Source organism: Populus euphratica, unplaced genomic scaffold (assembly GCF_000495115.2).
Source record: "Populus euphratica unplaced genomic scaffold, PopEup_1.0 scaffold1.1, whole genome shotgun sequence".
Taxonomy (NCBI): Eukaryota; Viridiplantae; Streptophyta; class Magnoliopsida; order Malpighiales; family Salicaceae; genus Populus; species Populus euphratica.
The window spans coordinates 7,387,154-7,404,887 of NW_011499845.1; the positions used below are offsets into that span (position 1 = coordinate 7,387,154).

Consider the following 17,734-nt stretch of genomic DNA (forward strand, 5'->3'; position numbering starts at 1 on the left):
GGATTTACATGAGTTGTAGCTGAAGAGTAGAGAGGCTTTGGCAAGAGCTAAGCCATAAGCCAGCCTCCATTTTATTTCCTAAATCGTTAATTGGTTTTCCTAGTAAACAAAATTCTATAGTAAAAGAGAGAGCAAGTAATAAGAATCCACAATTCAGGCCAAACTTAGAAACTCTTCAAATCAAAGTGAAGTAATCCAGGAAGAAGCAGAACAAAATAACAAAATCTTCCTAGAAGAAGAAAATTGGATTGACAGACTGAAAAGAATTCCAAAAGCATGATGGAGAATACAAGCCATTCTCAAAAACGTGAAAGCAATATCATGAAAGAGCAGCCCAATCCTGCCGAAATGGGCAAGGAAATTCCCCTAAAAGCATAAAAACCATGACGCAACAAAGAAGAAATGAAAACTATCCTATCCAAAACAATTGTCTTGAAGTGCACCGGTTTATTAAAATTCAATCATTTCTCTCCAACCAGGAACACCATTTAGACATCACAGACTGTACAATACTGCAAAGAGGAATAACAATCAATATGCAAACATAGTAAACTGTGGAGAAACTTCATTCCTAGGGTCCCCTCTCTATTGCTAAAATGGTATTTGCTCTGAATTAGAACTTTAAGTACCACTCACAGAGCTTCAGAAAGTGTTCCTTCAAAATAAAAATAAAAAAATGAACTCTGGAGAGACAAATCTCTTCCTTAAATGCACATCATGGAGGTTGGATTATATCAAATACTACAAGAATGCATTAACTTCCAAGTCATGGGAGATTGATAATTCATTAAGGAAATCAGGAAAATCTGTGCAGCAAGTATATTATCTAACTTATTCCTAAAAAATTTCCACATTTCAAGATTGATTTGAAGAAAATTTTAAAACCACAATATTCCAAACACAAGAAATGCAGGCCAACAAGATATCATGTTTTGCAAGTGAAGCCAATAGTTTTAGCATTAACATGGAGACAATCCTCAAAAGGAATGATCAAAACCATTGCTGTGGTAACAATGCAAGTGTTACAGCTCTATAAAACTCAGTTCTTTTTTCTTTGTTCTTTTTAATTATCCTTGGTGAAACTTCAGCCACGTTTCCAGATCAATCCTAAACAAAATGAGATGGAGGATTATTACCCAAAAATCCAATGTCTTCCTTCTCTATCTGGAGAGTAGTTGAATTCTCCAAATCATTATTACCTCAAAACTTCAAAAACCAAAACTCAGTTCTTCTCATTTGACCCAAAAAGCTTCATCCTTGATAATGAGGTCCTCAAATACCCCTCCACCTCAAACTTCTTTGGCGAAAGCTCACGATACTTGGCAAACTGCTCTTTTGCCTCCTCATTTCTATCAAGTAAACTATATATCATCCCTCTACAAAAATAAGGCCTGAAATCTTTAGGATCCTCTTTTGACAACTCTTGATAACTCTTCAACGCCTCCTCCACATTCTTTTGCCGGAACTGTATCTGTGCCACAATCAGCCTCACGTCCCTCGCTTCTTTCACTTTATTCTCCTCTTCTGCAATATCTAAAGCCTCTTGTAACCTTCTAATAACCGCCTCTCCTTCTCCACAGCGGTCCATTAGTAGTGCATTCTCGAACAAGGCCTCAAAAGACAAAGGATTTGCGACAAGAATTTCTTCAAAAACATTGCGAGCATCTTGTGCTCGACCCATTTCGTTCAGCAATCTCGCCATTAAAAACTTCCATTCAGTTACCTCCGGTTGCGCAGATACTAAAAGCTTTATAATCTTTAAAGCCTCTTCGTCTTGGCCATTTTCAAGTTTTTGTTGTAAAAGTGATTTCAGAGACTCTATCGCTTCAGCATTAGATTCAAGGAATGCTTGTAATGGCGTTGATGGGTCACTTTGCTTCTGGTTTTTATGTTTCTCTGTATCTACCTCTTCTTCTCCTTCAAGAGCCGGGTTTTCTTCGGTGAGAGCTGCGGGGGTTTCGGCTTTTGCAGGCAATACAGGGAATTTGCCAGCAATGGAAGCTGCGACGCCAATCAAAATTACTGTTTTGGTGAGGGTTTTCAGCTTTTGGGTTAACGGGCTTTTGGAGGTGTGATTTGAGGAGGAGGCGGCTGGTTTTGGTATTTTGAGAGAAGGGGTAGAGGTAGAATTGTGGAATTTGAGAGTGGTGGAATGGAGAAGTGAAGGTGAGCTGAAGGAAGGAGGAGTTTTGAGGTGGATAACAGAAGTCGCTAGAGTAGAGTCCATGGTTGGTTTGGAGAGACGATGGTGGTTTTTTATTTTGTTGGTTTTGAAGGTTCAAGGCTTGAGTCGCGGAGGAGAGGAGAGGGTTTTCTTAGCCTTTTAGTTAGGTGGTGAGCGGTGGTAGGTGAGAGAGCGGGAAGGTGCTTGATAGTTGAGAGGAGACAGGAGGAAGAAAGTTCTATTCCGCCAATCACCGCATCAATTATGTTTTAACAAAATTAAAAACCTTCAGCCTCGTCACCTAGAACAAAATTAATACCTTGGATCTGGTCTCGGCTGGAACTCCCAGCCATATACATCTGCCGCAGCAGGAATCTCCCTATTTGTTTCCTGTTATAATCTGTTTTTTTTTAATTATTTTTTTATCTGAAAAATATAATATTAAAATAAAAGTATTTTAATTCTTTATCAAATAAAAAACACTTTAAACCACCACTGTAACAAACATTTTCAAAATATTTTTTATTTAAAAAAATATTAAAATAATATTTTTTATTTTTAAAAAATTATTTTTATTTTCAGCATATAAAAAGATTTTCAAATATTAATTTAAAAAAAATTCTATTTACAAAATATTTTTAAAATACAAAAACAAACTAAAATCTATACTTAAAAAAAATTAAATCTAGCGTTGTTTCACGCATTATCTTCATAATAATATATACAACTCGGGAGTTGTAAAAAGAACTGTAAAGTTAATTTTCAGTCATTTTGCAGCAATAACTTCACAAGCAATGAATCCTGAAGCATAAATTTGCAAAAACAAAAGGATGGCATGGTTTCACTGGCGCCACCTTGTCGAGTCATTTCACTAGCACAACCTCACCAAAAAAATAAAAAATAAAATAGCTGCGCCATTCTTGGTGGCACTTTCTAAGCTATTTTTCTCAATTTTTTGTTCAACTTTGCTGGCTCTCAAAATATTTTTTCTCACTGTTCAATTTTTTTTAAAAAAAAACTCATCTTTTGACCCTTTAAGCTTGATCCGATTCTTCAATAAAGAACTTGGAAATTGTGTTACGAGTTTTTATTTATTTATATTGTGAAAACTTGTTACGAGTTTTCACCTTTCGTTTTTAATATTTAAAAATAATAATTAAAAAAAAAACAATAAAGAGATATTTTATTATTTTAAATTTTTTGCAAGTACGTCTAGAAAAAGGCTGCAATTATATGCAAGATATTGCAATTTTTTGGAAAAGAAAAGAAAAATCTGAATAACGGTTTAACCAACATCTAGACGGCACAGTACATTGTGATTAATCTGAATTTTAGGCTTATAACTAATGTTTCAGTTTTGAACATTCAACAAATGAACGTATTATTGATGAGAAAGTGACATATACGAAAACAACGATGAACCCAAAATCAAATGGAGAATATAAATAGAAATCAGTAAATCTTCTATTATTTGCGTGTTAGTTTTTTGTTGGAGATTATCTCTTAAGCAGCATTACAACTGAATGATGAATTCAGAAAAAAATCATTTTCCTATCTTATCTCTGTGCTTTTTATGAAATAATCAGTTTATTTTATTTTAATTTTTTAGAAGATCCCAGCACCGAATCCTTGTGCTTTTCATAGGTGGTTGTACTTAATCTAACTCTTAATTTTCCTAGATAATTTAATTGTTTTTTTTTATTTCTTCTAAAATGCCCTTCATTTCTAGTCAATTTTTCAATCTCAACTCCTAAAAAAACAAAAATACTTGAAAAGGGAAGTTTAGATATTTTAAAAAAAGTTAACAGTCAACTCGTATCAAGCACCAACAATTTTACAATGGCGGAGATGAGTATATCATAGGATCAGAAAAGGATGTTTTTTACCATAGTTTCATGTTCCTAGCCTCTTCGTACCACATTCGGAACAGAACTTGGAGGTTTCTCTTAGATATGGAGCTCCACATTCATCACAATACTTCGGTGGACTCGTAGGCTGCAGTTTGGAAAAGGTTAATAAACACACTACTGTCATGTTCTAACTTCTACGTAAAACTTAAACGCACTTTTCAACTATTTATATGGCATAATGCACAAAGAAAAAGAGATGGAAATATTAAAAAGAAAAGAAAAGAATAACATCTTATCCCCACTAAATAATAACAGTTAATGCCTCAGGAACAATTTCCATCAGAGGTACCAGTTAGCTTTGTCTGGGTTTTTCCAGAAGAATTTGGATCATCAGATCTTGCCTTTGCATGGATTCATTCCACGGGAACGAGGGGTTCCAACTTCCAAGCGAGGAAGAGATTGACAAGCAAATGAAAAGGGAAAAGATATACAGAATGACTAAACGGATTATGCTCATAAAGATGAAGCACCAATCTTATTTACTATAAATTGTGGCAGGTTGCAATTCCTACAACATGCGTTCACGAGAGAATATGTACATTTCAGGATGCTGACTACGCTGTACATGCTATAACCACCAAGGAATAAGATTAGGAAGGAGAAGAAGAAAAGACCGAAGCTATGATTGCTTGGTGCAATACCCTATTCTTACCCAATTATAAACGGATTTATGTGTAAAAAAAAAAAAAAAACCAATCATATAACTAGATATTTGACCGACAAAAAAATAAATTGAATTTGTCAGCATTGAGAACCAGAATCTAAAAACGCATCTCATTATGCAAAAAATTTTCGTTATAAATTTATATGGTGACAAAATGGTTGACGCTTTGTTAAGGGTGTCCCTTTTAGTCCTAAATTTTGTGACGGAACCGTTATTTTCTTCCTAGAAAATCATCCAGCATGCATTTATAAACCCAAGCTACACCAATGATACCAGGAAATCACATCGTCATAAAGAAATCTTGCACTGGTTTTAGGACTGATGTACAAGTGAAATCTTCAACATTATCAAGCAAAATGCAGAAATAGAATTTCACCTTTCCCGGTGGCATTCCATGCTTGAGAATGCATACTCATAGACATGATTAAATTAGACTGTTAGCGATATTTAATTCATCAGGAGAAGAATAGTCAGCAAACCGGAGAGCTGAGATTATTTTATTTAGGTTATGAAGTAGGAGCATTGTATAGTGCAACAGAAAAACTAGTTGTACTTGCTAACAGGAGTGTTATAGATTGACGGCATCAAGAGCCACTTCATGCAAAACTAATGAAGGATACAACTATTCCAGAGTGTTAGGAACCCTACCTGTACGACTACAATTAAAAAAAGGACTGTCAATAACGTAGGAACACATGTCAGCAATAATAGGCTATTTTTAATTAAAATAAGGACTTGGCATGGCATTTTCTCAAACTTGTATTTACTATATCATTAATTGAAATAGAAGAGGAAGTCCTAGCAAAGAAACCTCACCATTGAATGCAAGCGCCCTCCAACATGGCCTCCTGCGAGGGGCTGCAAGTAGACCATGTGCTGAGGAATGGTTGGAGACTGGGTAGCATGAGCAATTTCAGGCATGTGTGAAGGTGGCCCACATTGATGATTTTGAGAAAATTGGGTTGCATGTTGACTTTGATGAACTTCTTGATGATGGTTCTGGTTTATTGGGTGAAACTGAGGTTGATGTGACAACAGTTGCACATGATGCTTCGAAGGAGTCTGCTGCTCGTTTTGTGGCTGCAAAAATTGAAAGGCGAGAAAATATGTGCACAAAAATTCCCACAATATAGTTTATTTACAAGTGCAGTTCATATGAGGAATCTTATATGTTAGCAGAATGGCAAACAAAGAATGTGAAAGTGAGACGTGTCAGATAAGGGGGTGACATTTTTTATTGCATTTTCCCTCCTTGTGAATGTTAGAGAAACTAAAACTGAAAGAAAGAAGTCTTCCATGTCTGTAACAGCCTTGTTGCTGGCCCGCCATAAAACTCTTGTAACAAAGCATTAAATGCATTAAGAAGTCAAAAGTTAATTCTGGCAAACAATACCATCAGCATAATGATTCTGGCAATAGATTGTGATGCAAAAATGTAACGTTGCCAGGTACCATGCTCAACACAGAGAATCAAAGGAAGCTTCAAGCATGTGGTTCAGTTGTAAATTAAGACAGCACAATGAGATTCAAAGTAGAATTTGGGAGATAGCAATAACCTACTATCAAAAAAATCTCTGGCTAGTTAGCAGCTTTAAGTAACCATCACAAGTATCCCTCTTGGTTAGCACATGTAAGCAACCTCCTTGTAAACTCCTATCTAAGCAGAGCTTTAACTAACCATCACAAGTATCCTCTTGGTTAGCACATGTAAGGAACCTGCTTGGTACCTCCTATCTAAGCTTTAACGGACTTAATGTATTTAATGGATAGGTAGAGAAGACATGCATCTTTTTTTTTTTTCCTTTCATACTTTGTGACAAAAATCTGTCATGGGTTAGTTATTTATACCTGCACAGAGAAGTTATTCTACATTAACTACAGAATGCTATTACTAGGATTTTGAAGACCTCCTACCAATCCTAGATAGTAGAGAGTATCCTGATTTTGACTTCTTCATGGTAGTAATTTCCAAGAGCGGTTAAAAAAGAAAAGGAAAACAATAAAAGGTTTTTGAAATGTGATATGTCATAGCTGAGTACTTTCGGACTCCTGATTAAGGCCTGTGTACATATACATTTACCTGATAGACAACCAAAACAATTACAACCCTGCATAGAAGACAACTCACAGTAATTGCAAAAAAGGAGCTGACTCATACTTCACTTACAGATCGGAATCCTTGTGCAGTAGTCATTGTTGAAGAATTATCTTCTGTAGGAAGTGTCTGAAAATATAAATATACGATTGTGACATTCACCTTCAAATATAGGATCAAGGAAGTGATTATGCATACAGTTAAATAAATCTGCCATTATGTGCTCACACAATCCAGTGAATAAATTTTTCATATGTAATGCGGCAAACCAAATTATGTCAACCATCATAATAGGAAGATGATGGACCTAATTGACATCGTTTAAGTAATGCCTTTTTTTAAAAAAAGAAAAAAGAACAAAAAAAAGGTTCCTTATTCCTTTATCAAATTATTATGCCATCAAAAGTGCTCCAAGCTAGATCCACATCTGAAAATAGGGTAGATCAAATCTTGCTAGCATAGCAGGGACTCAAACTTACAGCCAAACCAGGAATATTAGACAAAACACGCCTAAACTTGTGCCTTGGGGAGTAGAATTTATAATCTTGAGCAGAGACAGCAACTTCAATCCGACCTGTCAATCGTCTAAACCTGTCATATGAGCATCATAGTCAGAGAGCCAAAAATGCTGCAAACTTCATCGCCATCCTAAATTTTTCATTCATTTTTCAAAAAAAAAAAAAAAAACTGTTCAAGGAATTTCATTTACCCCTTGAACTTTTAATACTGAATACAGCAACCTATATAGTCTCCTGGTGAACTTCACTCAGTTTAACAGGTTCCTTGATCCTAAATGGAACCGTTTGTAAGATGGATAATTGACGATCCATATATTCCGGTAAGCAGTTAAAATCAAAAGACACATGATAATTTAATCTGTTCTTGCATTATGGATCTGTTCTTCAATCTGGATCATATCAATCATGCAACAAAAAATGTTCTCTCAAGAAGGCCTCAGAGAAATTGGGGGATTACATAGAATTGGTTTCTGACCTGGCAGCAAATTTCTTTATTTGAGTTTCCCATTAAAGGTTCCTGTCAGTGGTTTCTGCGTGATGATAGCTAAACCCCCTATAATTCCAACTTGGTAATTCTGCCAGTTTTAGACAGATAATTTCAACATTCAATTCTATATAAGACAGCTCGTACATTAAGTATGAAATTATACTTGATGGTTCCACAACACTAGAAGATAAATAATCACTTTCATTTCTTTCTCCAAATAAGTAAAAGTATGATCTTTTCATAGAATCTCCTTTTATTTCAGGACATAAATATCAAGCTAATAATTGTATCTTAAAAATGAAGCTCTTTGCTTAGTGGAAGCAATGTCTGTGTAACGAAGCTGTGGGAACCATTTTTAGCTTCTCTATCAAAGTGTTATCTTTCCAATACATTCAGGCTTTTTCAGAGCACACTTTGAATAAAAATTCCGATATAGCCTCTCCTTGTGGCCCTAAATCCTTGCATTCCCCAAGATACAAACGTTGATTTGTTTGGAGATACAATAATTGGCCTTTCATTGTGCATCTAAATCAATGTCCATTTGGCTTGAACTCAACTCTTGATCCACATAACAAGGATATGCAAGAGTGATTCAGAATTACAGCAAATGAAGAAAATCAACAAAACACGAGAATTGATGTGGGAATCAAAACCAAAATCACCGAAAAGAGAGAGACACTCAATCTTGAGGGGACCAAACCAAAAGAGACACCCTCGATCTTGGAGAAGAAATACAAGAGAGAGAGACATGATCTTGAAAGAAAAAGCTCCATTTATTTTATATTATTCAACAATTTCAGGTGCTTCATTATATGCACCAACCATATAAAATAGAAAAACCTAACAAGTCTTAATTGAATAAAAAAAACTAAAATTCTAATTTAACCACTACACAATAAAAACTAATATTCCTAAATAATAATAATCTAGAACAGTCATACACTATTATAATTTCTAAATAAATAAATATTAATTCCCATTGTTGCGCTTCATTCTCTATCAAATTCAGATATCATGCAATAACTATGGAAAATCACTTCATAGTACTGGCAAAGAATAGGAATCAAAGAATGAAAATAGTGCAGCAAAGTAGCCATGAGATTGAATTCTATGAGCAGTTAAATAGCCCAACTTACCACTCAGCATCTACAATAGGCATACTACTTGGTTTCTCGACTATATCTAAACCATTGACCACCACGAAGCGAACTCTCTTCTCTTCTTGTATTACTAATTCTGGAAATCTGGTCCTTGTTTCAAGAGAAGTTGCCAATTCTCTTCTTTTAAATATACAAGAACCTTCAGCAAATAGAATAATCAGAAACCATTAACTTCTACATCTTGGAATCTCCTTATCCCTAAACATTCCATATACTTTGAAAAAGAATCAGATCAATTCGTTTTATGGTAATTCACAGATAAAACAGTTAAGTTGGTCAACTAAAAAGGCTCGTGAAGAAGAAGAACGTTTTAATACCTTTTTTGGGAAATTTCTTGGCCATTCTTCTATACAAACCACCAGCTGCTTCAAGGGCTACTCCAATGGTCTTATCACGAACACCATTCAAAGAAGCCAATCTCATATTCACATCATTCACTAGAGTTTCATACAAATTAGCAACATACATCAACGGCAAAGCGAACCTCGGATCACCTTCATATTGCATATCTCCAGATTTCCTCTTAGTTAGTTTATCCTGTCCCGGTTGAGCAGCATACTCTGACTCATTATCAGCCACTTCAATCACATGGTCACTAATAAAGTGATCCACAATTATTTGCAAAAATCTTGCTCTTGCAGATTCGATAGGTGAAACATCTGCTTGGAAATGAAATCAAATTGTAAACAAGAATACTTGAAAATGAAGTGTGAAACCCAATTGTAAACAAGAATACTTGAAAATGAAGTGTGAATGGTTTAATTCAGAAATGCACTTACCATCAAATGTCAATATATCGTATGCACCTCCAGAAGACCCAGTGTTCTCAAGGCTAGTGTGATCTTCTTCGACCCCTACACTGTGAAGTGGTAAGGAATTGCTATAGGAATCATGAATGCAGTCCTGGAAAGACCAAAATTACGTGGAATTCATTATTCACCACATAAGTTTAGCTTCTCAAACAAAGAAAAAATGACTCTCTATTTAGAAATAATAATAAGAGTATGGATCGATGAGAAGAGATAAAACAGAAAGAGAGTGAGAGCGGTGTTGACTTACAACAGCATCGGAATCATCGTCTGCGTTCAAGGTATGATCGGCGTCTGCGGACATGGAATCGAGGTTAGAGGGACGAGAATCGACGGTGTTGAGATCATGGAGAGAGTTGGTGGCAATGAAGGATCCAGCTGATCTCAGGTTGCAGTGCTGCACTGGAACCCTACTCCCCATTAATTTTACCACTGAATTGAAGAAGCTATTTGTGTTAGAGACTAGAAGGATAATTAGCGGGAGAGCACGCAGGAGACAATATTTCCTTTTCTTTTCTTTTATTTTGGTTTGGAGAAGAGGAAGTTTTTTTAACGGCTATACAGACTGAGAGAGATAGACATACCTGAGAGGGAGTGAGACTGCGAGAAAACAAAGTGTCCAAGCCTCTCTCCGATCTCCGCACCTGCTTCCAAACCGCTAGGTTTTGTTGGACTCTGGATGACCTCAAATTTTGTAATTTTTTTCTTGAGTGAATCCCGGACATTTGCTTTCTAACAATCGAGTCCCCACTTTTCAAGTAATTCTCAATTAGACCCTTCTATTGACAAATATGCCTAAAGATGTGTATAAATTGGGGACCTAAATGAGAAAAAAAATAGGCATATGTGTTGAAAGAAGGATATAATTGAGGATTCTTAGATGCATTGAGGACTCAATTGGTTAAAAATACAGGTCGGGGTCCAATTGACGCAATTTAACCCAAGCTGGGTTTCGCCACGCTACCTAATCCTATTGTACATTAGTGCACCTTTTGTTTTATGCCAGAATGTACTTTGATGCAAATAATATTCTCAAGGAATTGGTTTCATCCAGCCAGGCTTTGCCGGCTTTTGATGTGTTTGAAGTTTTATGGGCCACGAGGAATGTTTGTGTTCCAGGGTTTGGTGTTTTTTATGCTTTGTTCAGTGTTTAGGTATGCTTGAGGATGACCAGATTTAGGGTTTTCCCAAAGGTACGGCCTTGTAATGCCTTTTTGCATAGGCTGTCGAAGACAGGAGAAGGGGACTTATCGTGCAAGTTCTTTAGGAATATGGTGGGGCCTGGGATTGCCCCAAAGGTATTTACGTATAATATTGTGATAGGTCATGTGTGCATACAAGGGGATTTGCTGACTGCTGAAAGCTTGTTTGAACAAATGAAAATGATGGGTTTATTAACTCCAGATATTGTCATATATAACTCACTTATTGATGGATATGGAAAGACTGGGTTGCTGGATGAATCGGTTTGCTTGTTTGAAGAAATGAAGTTTGTGGTTTGTGAACCTGATGTAATAATCTACAATGCCTTGATTAACTCTTTCTGTAAATTTGAAGGGATGCCTAAAGCTTCTGAGTTTTTCCATGAGATGAAGGATAAAGATTTGAAACCAAATGTGATAACTAATAGCACATTAATTGATGCTTTATGCAAGGAGGGAGTGATGCAGATGGCAATTAATTTTTTTTGTGGATATGAGACGTGTCGGTTTGTTACCAAATGAATTCACATATAGTTCTTTGATTGAAGCAAAGTGTACAGCTGGTAATCAAAGTGAAGCGTTCAGGCTGACTAATGAGATGACGCAGGAACATGTTGACTTGAACATTTTTACATACACAACTTTACTGGATGGCCTTTGTGAGGAAGGGAGGATGAAGGAACCAGGAGCTATTTAGGGAAATGGGGAAAGCTAGGGCAACCTCTAACCTGCAAGCTTATACCGCCCGTATTCATGGGCATATTAAGGTTAGGAGTGTCGATAAAGCCATGGAGTTATTCGATTAAATGAGGGGGAAAGGCATCAAACCAGACATATTGCTTTGCGGAACCATCATTTGGGGTCTTTGCAGTGGAAGTAAGCTTGATAAACGCAAGATTATAATGAATGAAATGAAGAAGTGTGGTATAGGTGTCAGCCCTGTCATATATACAACACTAATGGATGCTTACTTTAAGGCAGGGAATCACATGGAAGCTATCAATCTGCTAGAAAAAAAGTGGGACTAGGGAATTGAGGCTACAGTTGTGACATTTTGTGCATTAATTGATGGTTTGTGCAAAAGGGGTTTCGTTCAAGAGGCAATTTATTACTTCGGTAGGATGCCAGACTTTGATTTGCAACCCAATGTTGCAGTCTATACGGCTCTTCTTGATGGTCTTTGTAAAAATAATTGTATTGGAGCTGCGAAGAAGCTGTTTGATGAAATGCAAGATAAAAATACGATTCCAAATAAAATTGCTTATACTGTGATAATAGATGGGAATTTGAAGCATGGCAACTTTCAAGAAGCATTGAACATGCGAATCAAGATGATGGAAATGGGTATAGAACTTGATCTGCACACATGCACTGCCCTGATTTGGGGGTTGTCACAATGTGGCCAAGTGCAGCAAGAAAGAAAGTTTCTTGCTGGGATGATTGGAAAGGGTATCATTCCTGATGAGATTCTCTGTTTTCGTCTATTGAGAAAGTATTATGAGCTAGGAAATATTGATGAAGCTGTTGAAATGCAAGATGAATTGGTGGAGAAAGGTCCAATCCATGGCAACCGAAATTATTCAGTTTCTAATGTCCGATCTTTAAGAGCAAATCTACAGTCAGACCAGTTGAGCTAACCCCTCAAGTTAAAGAACAGCACCTTTGATTGGATGGGTAGCTCCGCAGACATGGTATTTGATGCTGTTTGTCTGAGTTCAATGTGGCTTCCTGAGCTCTTGCAAATGCTAATACGTTAAAAGAGTTTCCTGCTTATAGCGTTATGGCGGCTGGTAGAAGAAAACTCGTGGCATTGATGCCTGATTCAAGACTTCCCAAACGTTACTTTGGAGGTGAGTGGTAAATTGAGGATTCTTCAGGTTTTCAGTTGCAACAGAGGAAGCATTATATATAGCAATTAATATAATGGGAAAATTCCCTGACCATAGATTTACCCTTAACAGAAACTAAATCGATCACAGATTAAAACAGATGTTTTTTCAATTAAATCATCATGCTTTAGCCCGCCACATATATAAATCGTTCTCTCTTAGATTTACCACTCCTCGCTTCATAATTAAAATTCTCTCCTTCTAAACAAATGGAGGCTGTTGCTGCGTGGGTGTTTGTGGAGGAGGCACCGGTGGCGACTTGAGCAGTGGTGACGGCGATGGGTTGTGGATTGTGCCACCACGACTGGAGAGAGGCCTGTGGATATTCAGTTTGCAGCTGGGTTGTGACAAGTATCACAAGAGAAGCCTCTGGTTTGGTAAAGAGGATAAAAGTCAAGGTTAAGCTGTTGAGGGTGAGATTGGATTTGTGGCACACATCATGTGTACAACAAAATCACAGGTGTTGCAATGGTAGCTAAATCCATTTCCTTGAAGGCCACAGCTATCACAGTTGAATGAACCACCATAGCAAACAAGAGCAGAGGAATGTGAAATAAAAGGTTAGAGCTGAACTGTTTTCTTTTTTAGAGATTACGTGTTATAAATTTTAAAATCATTGGAGATTTATATAATTATTAATTTTAAAATTTTAAAAAATTAATTAAGATATACATAAATTAATTTAAATTTTTATAATTTAAAAAAAAAACAAAAATAAATAGAGGAGTGGGGAAGACAGTTAAAGGGTAGGTTATTAAAGTTGGCATATGAAGTGTTTGCCAAAATATTTAGTGGTATTTTTATTATTTTGATATATTAATGGTTCTTTAATTATTAAATGAAATATAATAGTAATTTTTAAAAAAAAATTGATTTTTTAGGCATAATTATAAATATATAAAGTTTAAGATATTTTTTGTAATTTTTGAAACTACAGAGATAAAGTGAAAAAATAAAGATTATGTCATGAACTTCGATTAAACTACCCAGAAATGGAAACGGTTGAACCAAAGTTGACGCTTATAATATCTTATTTTTCTTTGTATTTTACTTGAACTCAATCAATTATTTTATGGAAGCTGGTCGGTTCTCAATTTACATCACTAAATGTAGAAAAAATTCATAAGAAAAAATTTGACTGAAATATTTTAAGAAAGAATAGACCGTCTGTAAAGTGAAAACAAAAAAAAAAAAGAAAATCATGATAAAAGGCTTTCCAGCTCTGTTGAATGGCTACTAAACAGCTAAAGAACTCTAAAAACCTCAGATTTAGCACCATAAACAGGCTAAGAACATATTCTATCCCGCAAAGGCCACTTCAGGATAATAAAATAATCATTTCCCTCAATAGCTACTTCTAAAGGAACTGACTTTAAATTAAGTTCTAGAGTTCTCTGTCCAAAATCTTTTTGTCTGAGAATGTAGCATGCCTTCATATGATCAAGTTGCTCACCAAAGAGTTGCGTATCCCAAGCTGATTCCTTCAAAAATAGTGTCAGCTTTGTATTTGTGCCATAGATTATGATAATTAATGCTTCTTAAAATCTTTTCAATACTGATGATAAATTATAGGTTTTTCATGATAAAAAGTATGGCAATAATTAATGGTTGGAGGTTATTTCAAGGATTTGGTTGGAAAATGTTGATTGTTGAGGTGATGAATGCAGGGTACAAGTTATGGATCCATTAGCAAAACAATGAAAATTGTGTTTTTGTGCATGCATTGATGACTTTCTGCTGTCCAGCTGAAAAGGAATCGTTGTTGAGATGGAAGGGAATTGCAGCACATATACTCTGTGAAAAGGTAAGGCGCAGAAACTCATTGCAGCTTTATATCTCCACACTGTGTTCTCATGCCTGCTGTCTGTAATTTTACCTTATTAGGAGTTATAATGATACATAGCCTAGTCTGGCTGTCTTCAGATGTTTCGGTATTGTTGTATTTTTCCATGGCCTGGTGGTAGCAGCTCTGTTGATTCATGCAAGGCATCAATTCATTCATAGCTCCAGTTTTATAGGAGTTTTAAGATATCTTTGTTCAAAATTCAGAACCCAAAACTAGCTTAAATCGATTGTGGGCACATCGTTGTCCGTACCAATTAATTTTTTAACACACACGTGTCATCATACTTGTGCATGTATGTAATGAGAATGCTTTGATGCCTATGGTTTACTGACTTCTGCTTAAATTTTTTTAGAGTTTTATTTGACCATCTTTTACCCATTAGGCAAGGGAAAAGGTTTCAATGCACGGCAGCTGAAGTGGATGCTGCAGGAGTTCTGGCTGACAATAATTTAGGATCTCATGATCAGTGGCAGCTTTCAAACATCACTGCCTTTTTAGAAACAGCTTGCAATGCAATTGTTTTCCTTCTTTTTCTTTTTCTTAAAGTGAGGAGAAATAAATTTGAAGAAAAGCATATTCAACATGTTGGTAGCATTCAGAAGTACGTTCAATGGCTTTTTACTTCGGTCTGAGCTGCTAAATTTACGGTGTCAGATTTTCTTTATCTGGTTATGGTGGTTGACTAGAGCAGGGTTGATTCACATCTATACAGCCTTCAGCACATTTTCTGATGTATTTGGCATGACAAAACTAGCTTAGGTGCCATCCTCGGAGTCAATTAGCTGATGCAGTACCAATCAAATTGTCCAAAATGAGCGTATTTATCCCTTTCCGAGTTTGAAGCAACCAGAAGAAACATTAAAAAAAAAAATCACGGGCAGGTCTATGGATGTGAGCCAAAACAGTTTGATTGATTGGTATAACGCAATGCAGCCAACTGTTATCGTTGATAGTTGCAGTAAATCGCGGTAGTAATTTATTGGCTTTTAACATGCTGTGGTAGATAAGACTCTTTCAATGGCACAATAAGAGTATGAAAGGAAACGATAAGAATAAAACATCAATTATATGATCTATAAAAGGAACGAAATGTTGAAGAAATTAACTCGGGTGAAGCACAGAATGAATCTTACATACAAACTCTCAAGCAAAGCGTAGTTCAAAAGAAAAATCCTGCAAATTGCTTAACCTTCTCATCTTGCATGCTTGAGTGCACTTTACTTGTTAGTGACAAAAGATTCTCAGCATGCTCTGTAAGTACAACATCAGAAGGTTTTCCAGCTTCACCGCAAGGAAGTTTAACTGACTTCAGCTCGGGGACTTGAATCATGCATAAATTCTTTGTCTCAAGGTCACAATAGTATGCCGCCCATGCAGCCGGATCTGCGTATCCATGTTGCGCAAGCAAAATCAGCCCCGTCTTGAAACTGCCAACAGGCCACAGACATGGGCTATGTGAGGGGAAAACAACGTTCTCCTTCATCCAGATTTGGTTAAGTCGATCCTCTAGTATCCACAGAACAATTTTATTCCGATTATAACCACTAATTACATGACCCATTAGCACTAGACATCCTTTGACTTGTTTCATGAGATGAAATTCTAATGCTTCTTTTGGGACTTGGATGATTTGGAACTTCTCCTGTTTAAGGTCGAATGCGAGCAAAATTTCCTGGTCGAAAACTCTATGCCTCCAATATATAACTCCATCAGCGCAGACACTTTCACTTGATAGACCATGAAGTTCTTGATCATAAGGGTAGCCAGGATCAATTTTTCTCCATGAACCTGCGCCTCTGTCGCAGCCTATAGTGAAAATCTTGAACTCCACAGTTCTCTGGCTAACTTCCCGAGTGGACAACCCATTGTTAGGATTGACTAGCAATTTGTATCTAGTGATGCTACAAATATTAAGCACTTTGTAATCCCTTGTAGAGGAATGGAAACCGAAAGAATATCGAGGTTCGTAAACAATATCGAAATCAACACCAGCAGCCGACCTAATTTGTATGTTTGTACTCCGTAGAAGGGTTATAGTCTCTTGAGTGGTGATATTACATATGTCAACAAGATGGCTTCTGCGATCATGTATGCAGAGAATGCCTCTAATGATTTCAGAGAGGTGAGTACATTGTTGGTCGACATTGGAGATTTGAAGGTTGCGAAACCCTTGTTTGCGTTCGAAAAAAGAGAAAGATGTTGATGAGGATGAGGGGTCAGGGTAGGAAAGAAGGAGAGCACTGCCATTATCCCTTGTTAGAGAACGAGCGTGATGCAAGCTAGCAAAGAAAGGATCGTGAGTAAAGGAGCACCAGGTCCGGGATACACACCTGAATCGTACAACGGATTTAGCGGGGAGTCTTGTAAGGATATTAAGAATCACGTCGTCCGGAATCTGCTGGCAATTAAAATTAATGGATTTTCGTGAGGACGCCGGCGATGTTCTCATCTGGCTAATGCTATTGCCCATGGCGATCAATCTGCTTCTTATTTATTCTCGACTCTTAATTGTGTTTCCCTCTCTATACATCCATATATTTATAACAGGTAGAGCTTTGATTTACTCTCATTATCCGTCATGGATTAGAATTGCAACTTTAATTTTTTCTTCTATTTTTTTTCTTTTTTAGACTTGATGTTTCTTTATTGAAAAAGAATAAATGAAAACTTTTATCGCTTTGATGTAGGCTGTTAAGAGTAAATTCTAAAAAATGAAAAAAATATATTTTAATATATATATATATATATATATATATATATATATATATATATATATATATATATATATATATATTAAAAATCATTTTATCCATGTTTGTTCATTGCAAACTGAGTTTTAATAAATATAAATTATGATTTATTATTTCAATGCAAAGTTTCTTCGGTTAAAGGATTGATTTTCTCGTTTTTCAAGCTAGTATCTTCATATTTAGTTTAGAAAAATATATTTAATGTTTTTTCAACTTTTTTTCTATCACTGTCCAAAATAT

The 17,734-nt window shown here is 36.0% G+C and overlaps 3 protein-coding genes across 4 annotated transcripts; all 3 read right to left on the reverse strand.

Moving 5' to 3' along the window:
- Positions 1-861: 861 nt before the first annotated feature.
- Positions 862-2,478, reverse strand: LOC105126151 (uncharacterized). Its single transcript, XM_011026925.1, has one exon. The coding sequence runs from the start codon at positions 2,225-2,227 to the stop codon at positions 1,223-1,225; it is 1,005 nt and encodes a 334-aa protein (XP_011025227.1). The 5' UTR covers positions 2,228-2,478; the 3' UTR covers positions 862-1,222.
- A 1,437-nt stretch (positions 2,479-3,915) lies between these two features.
- LOC105126158 (PPR containing protein) lies at positions 3,916-10,494 on the reverse strand. Of its 2 annotated transcripts, none has more exons than XM_011026942.1 (9): positions 10,392-10,494; positions 10,058-10,239; positions 9,778-9,901; positions 9,316-9,657; positions 8,975-9,137; positions 7,313-7,424; positions 6,906-6,962; positions 5,555-5,818; positions 3,916-4,159 (listed from the first exon to the last, which is right to left on the reverse strand). In XM_011026942.1, exons 2-9 carry the CDS (start codon positions 10,226-10,228, stop codon positions 4,058-4,060), a joined length of 1,335 nt encoding a protein of 444 aa, XP_011025244.1. In that variant the 5' UTR covers positions 10,229-10,239; positions 10,392-10,494; the 3' UTR covers positions 3,916-4,057. The 2 variants fall into 2 exon arrangements, with proteins under 2 accessions (XP_011025244.1, XP_011025238.1); XM_011026936.1 differs by having other exon boundaries at positions 6,897-6,962.
- Positions 10,495-15,903: 5,409 nt separating this feature from the next.
- On the reverse strand, positions 15,904-17,324 carry LOC105128278 (F-box only protein 8-like). The gene is given in 3 exon segments (XM_011029876.1): positions 15,904-17,141; positions 17,144-17,188; positions 17,309-17,324. Coding segments are annotated over 3 exon segments (1,299 nt in total).
- Positions 17,325-17,734: the final 410 nt, after the last annotated feature.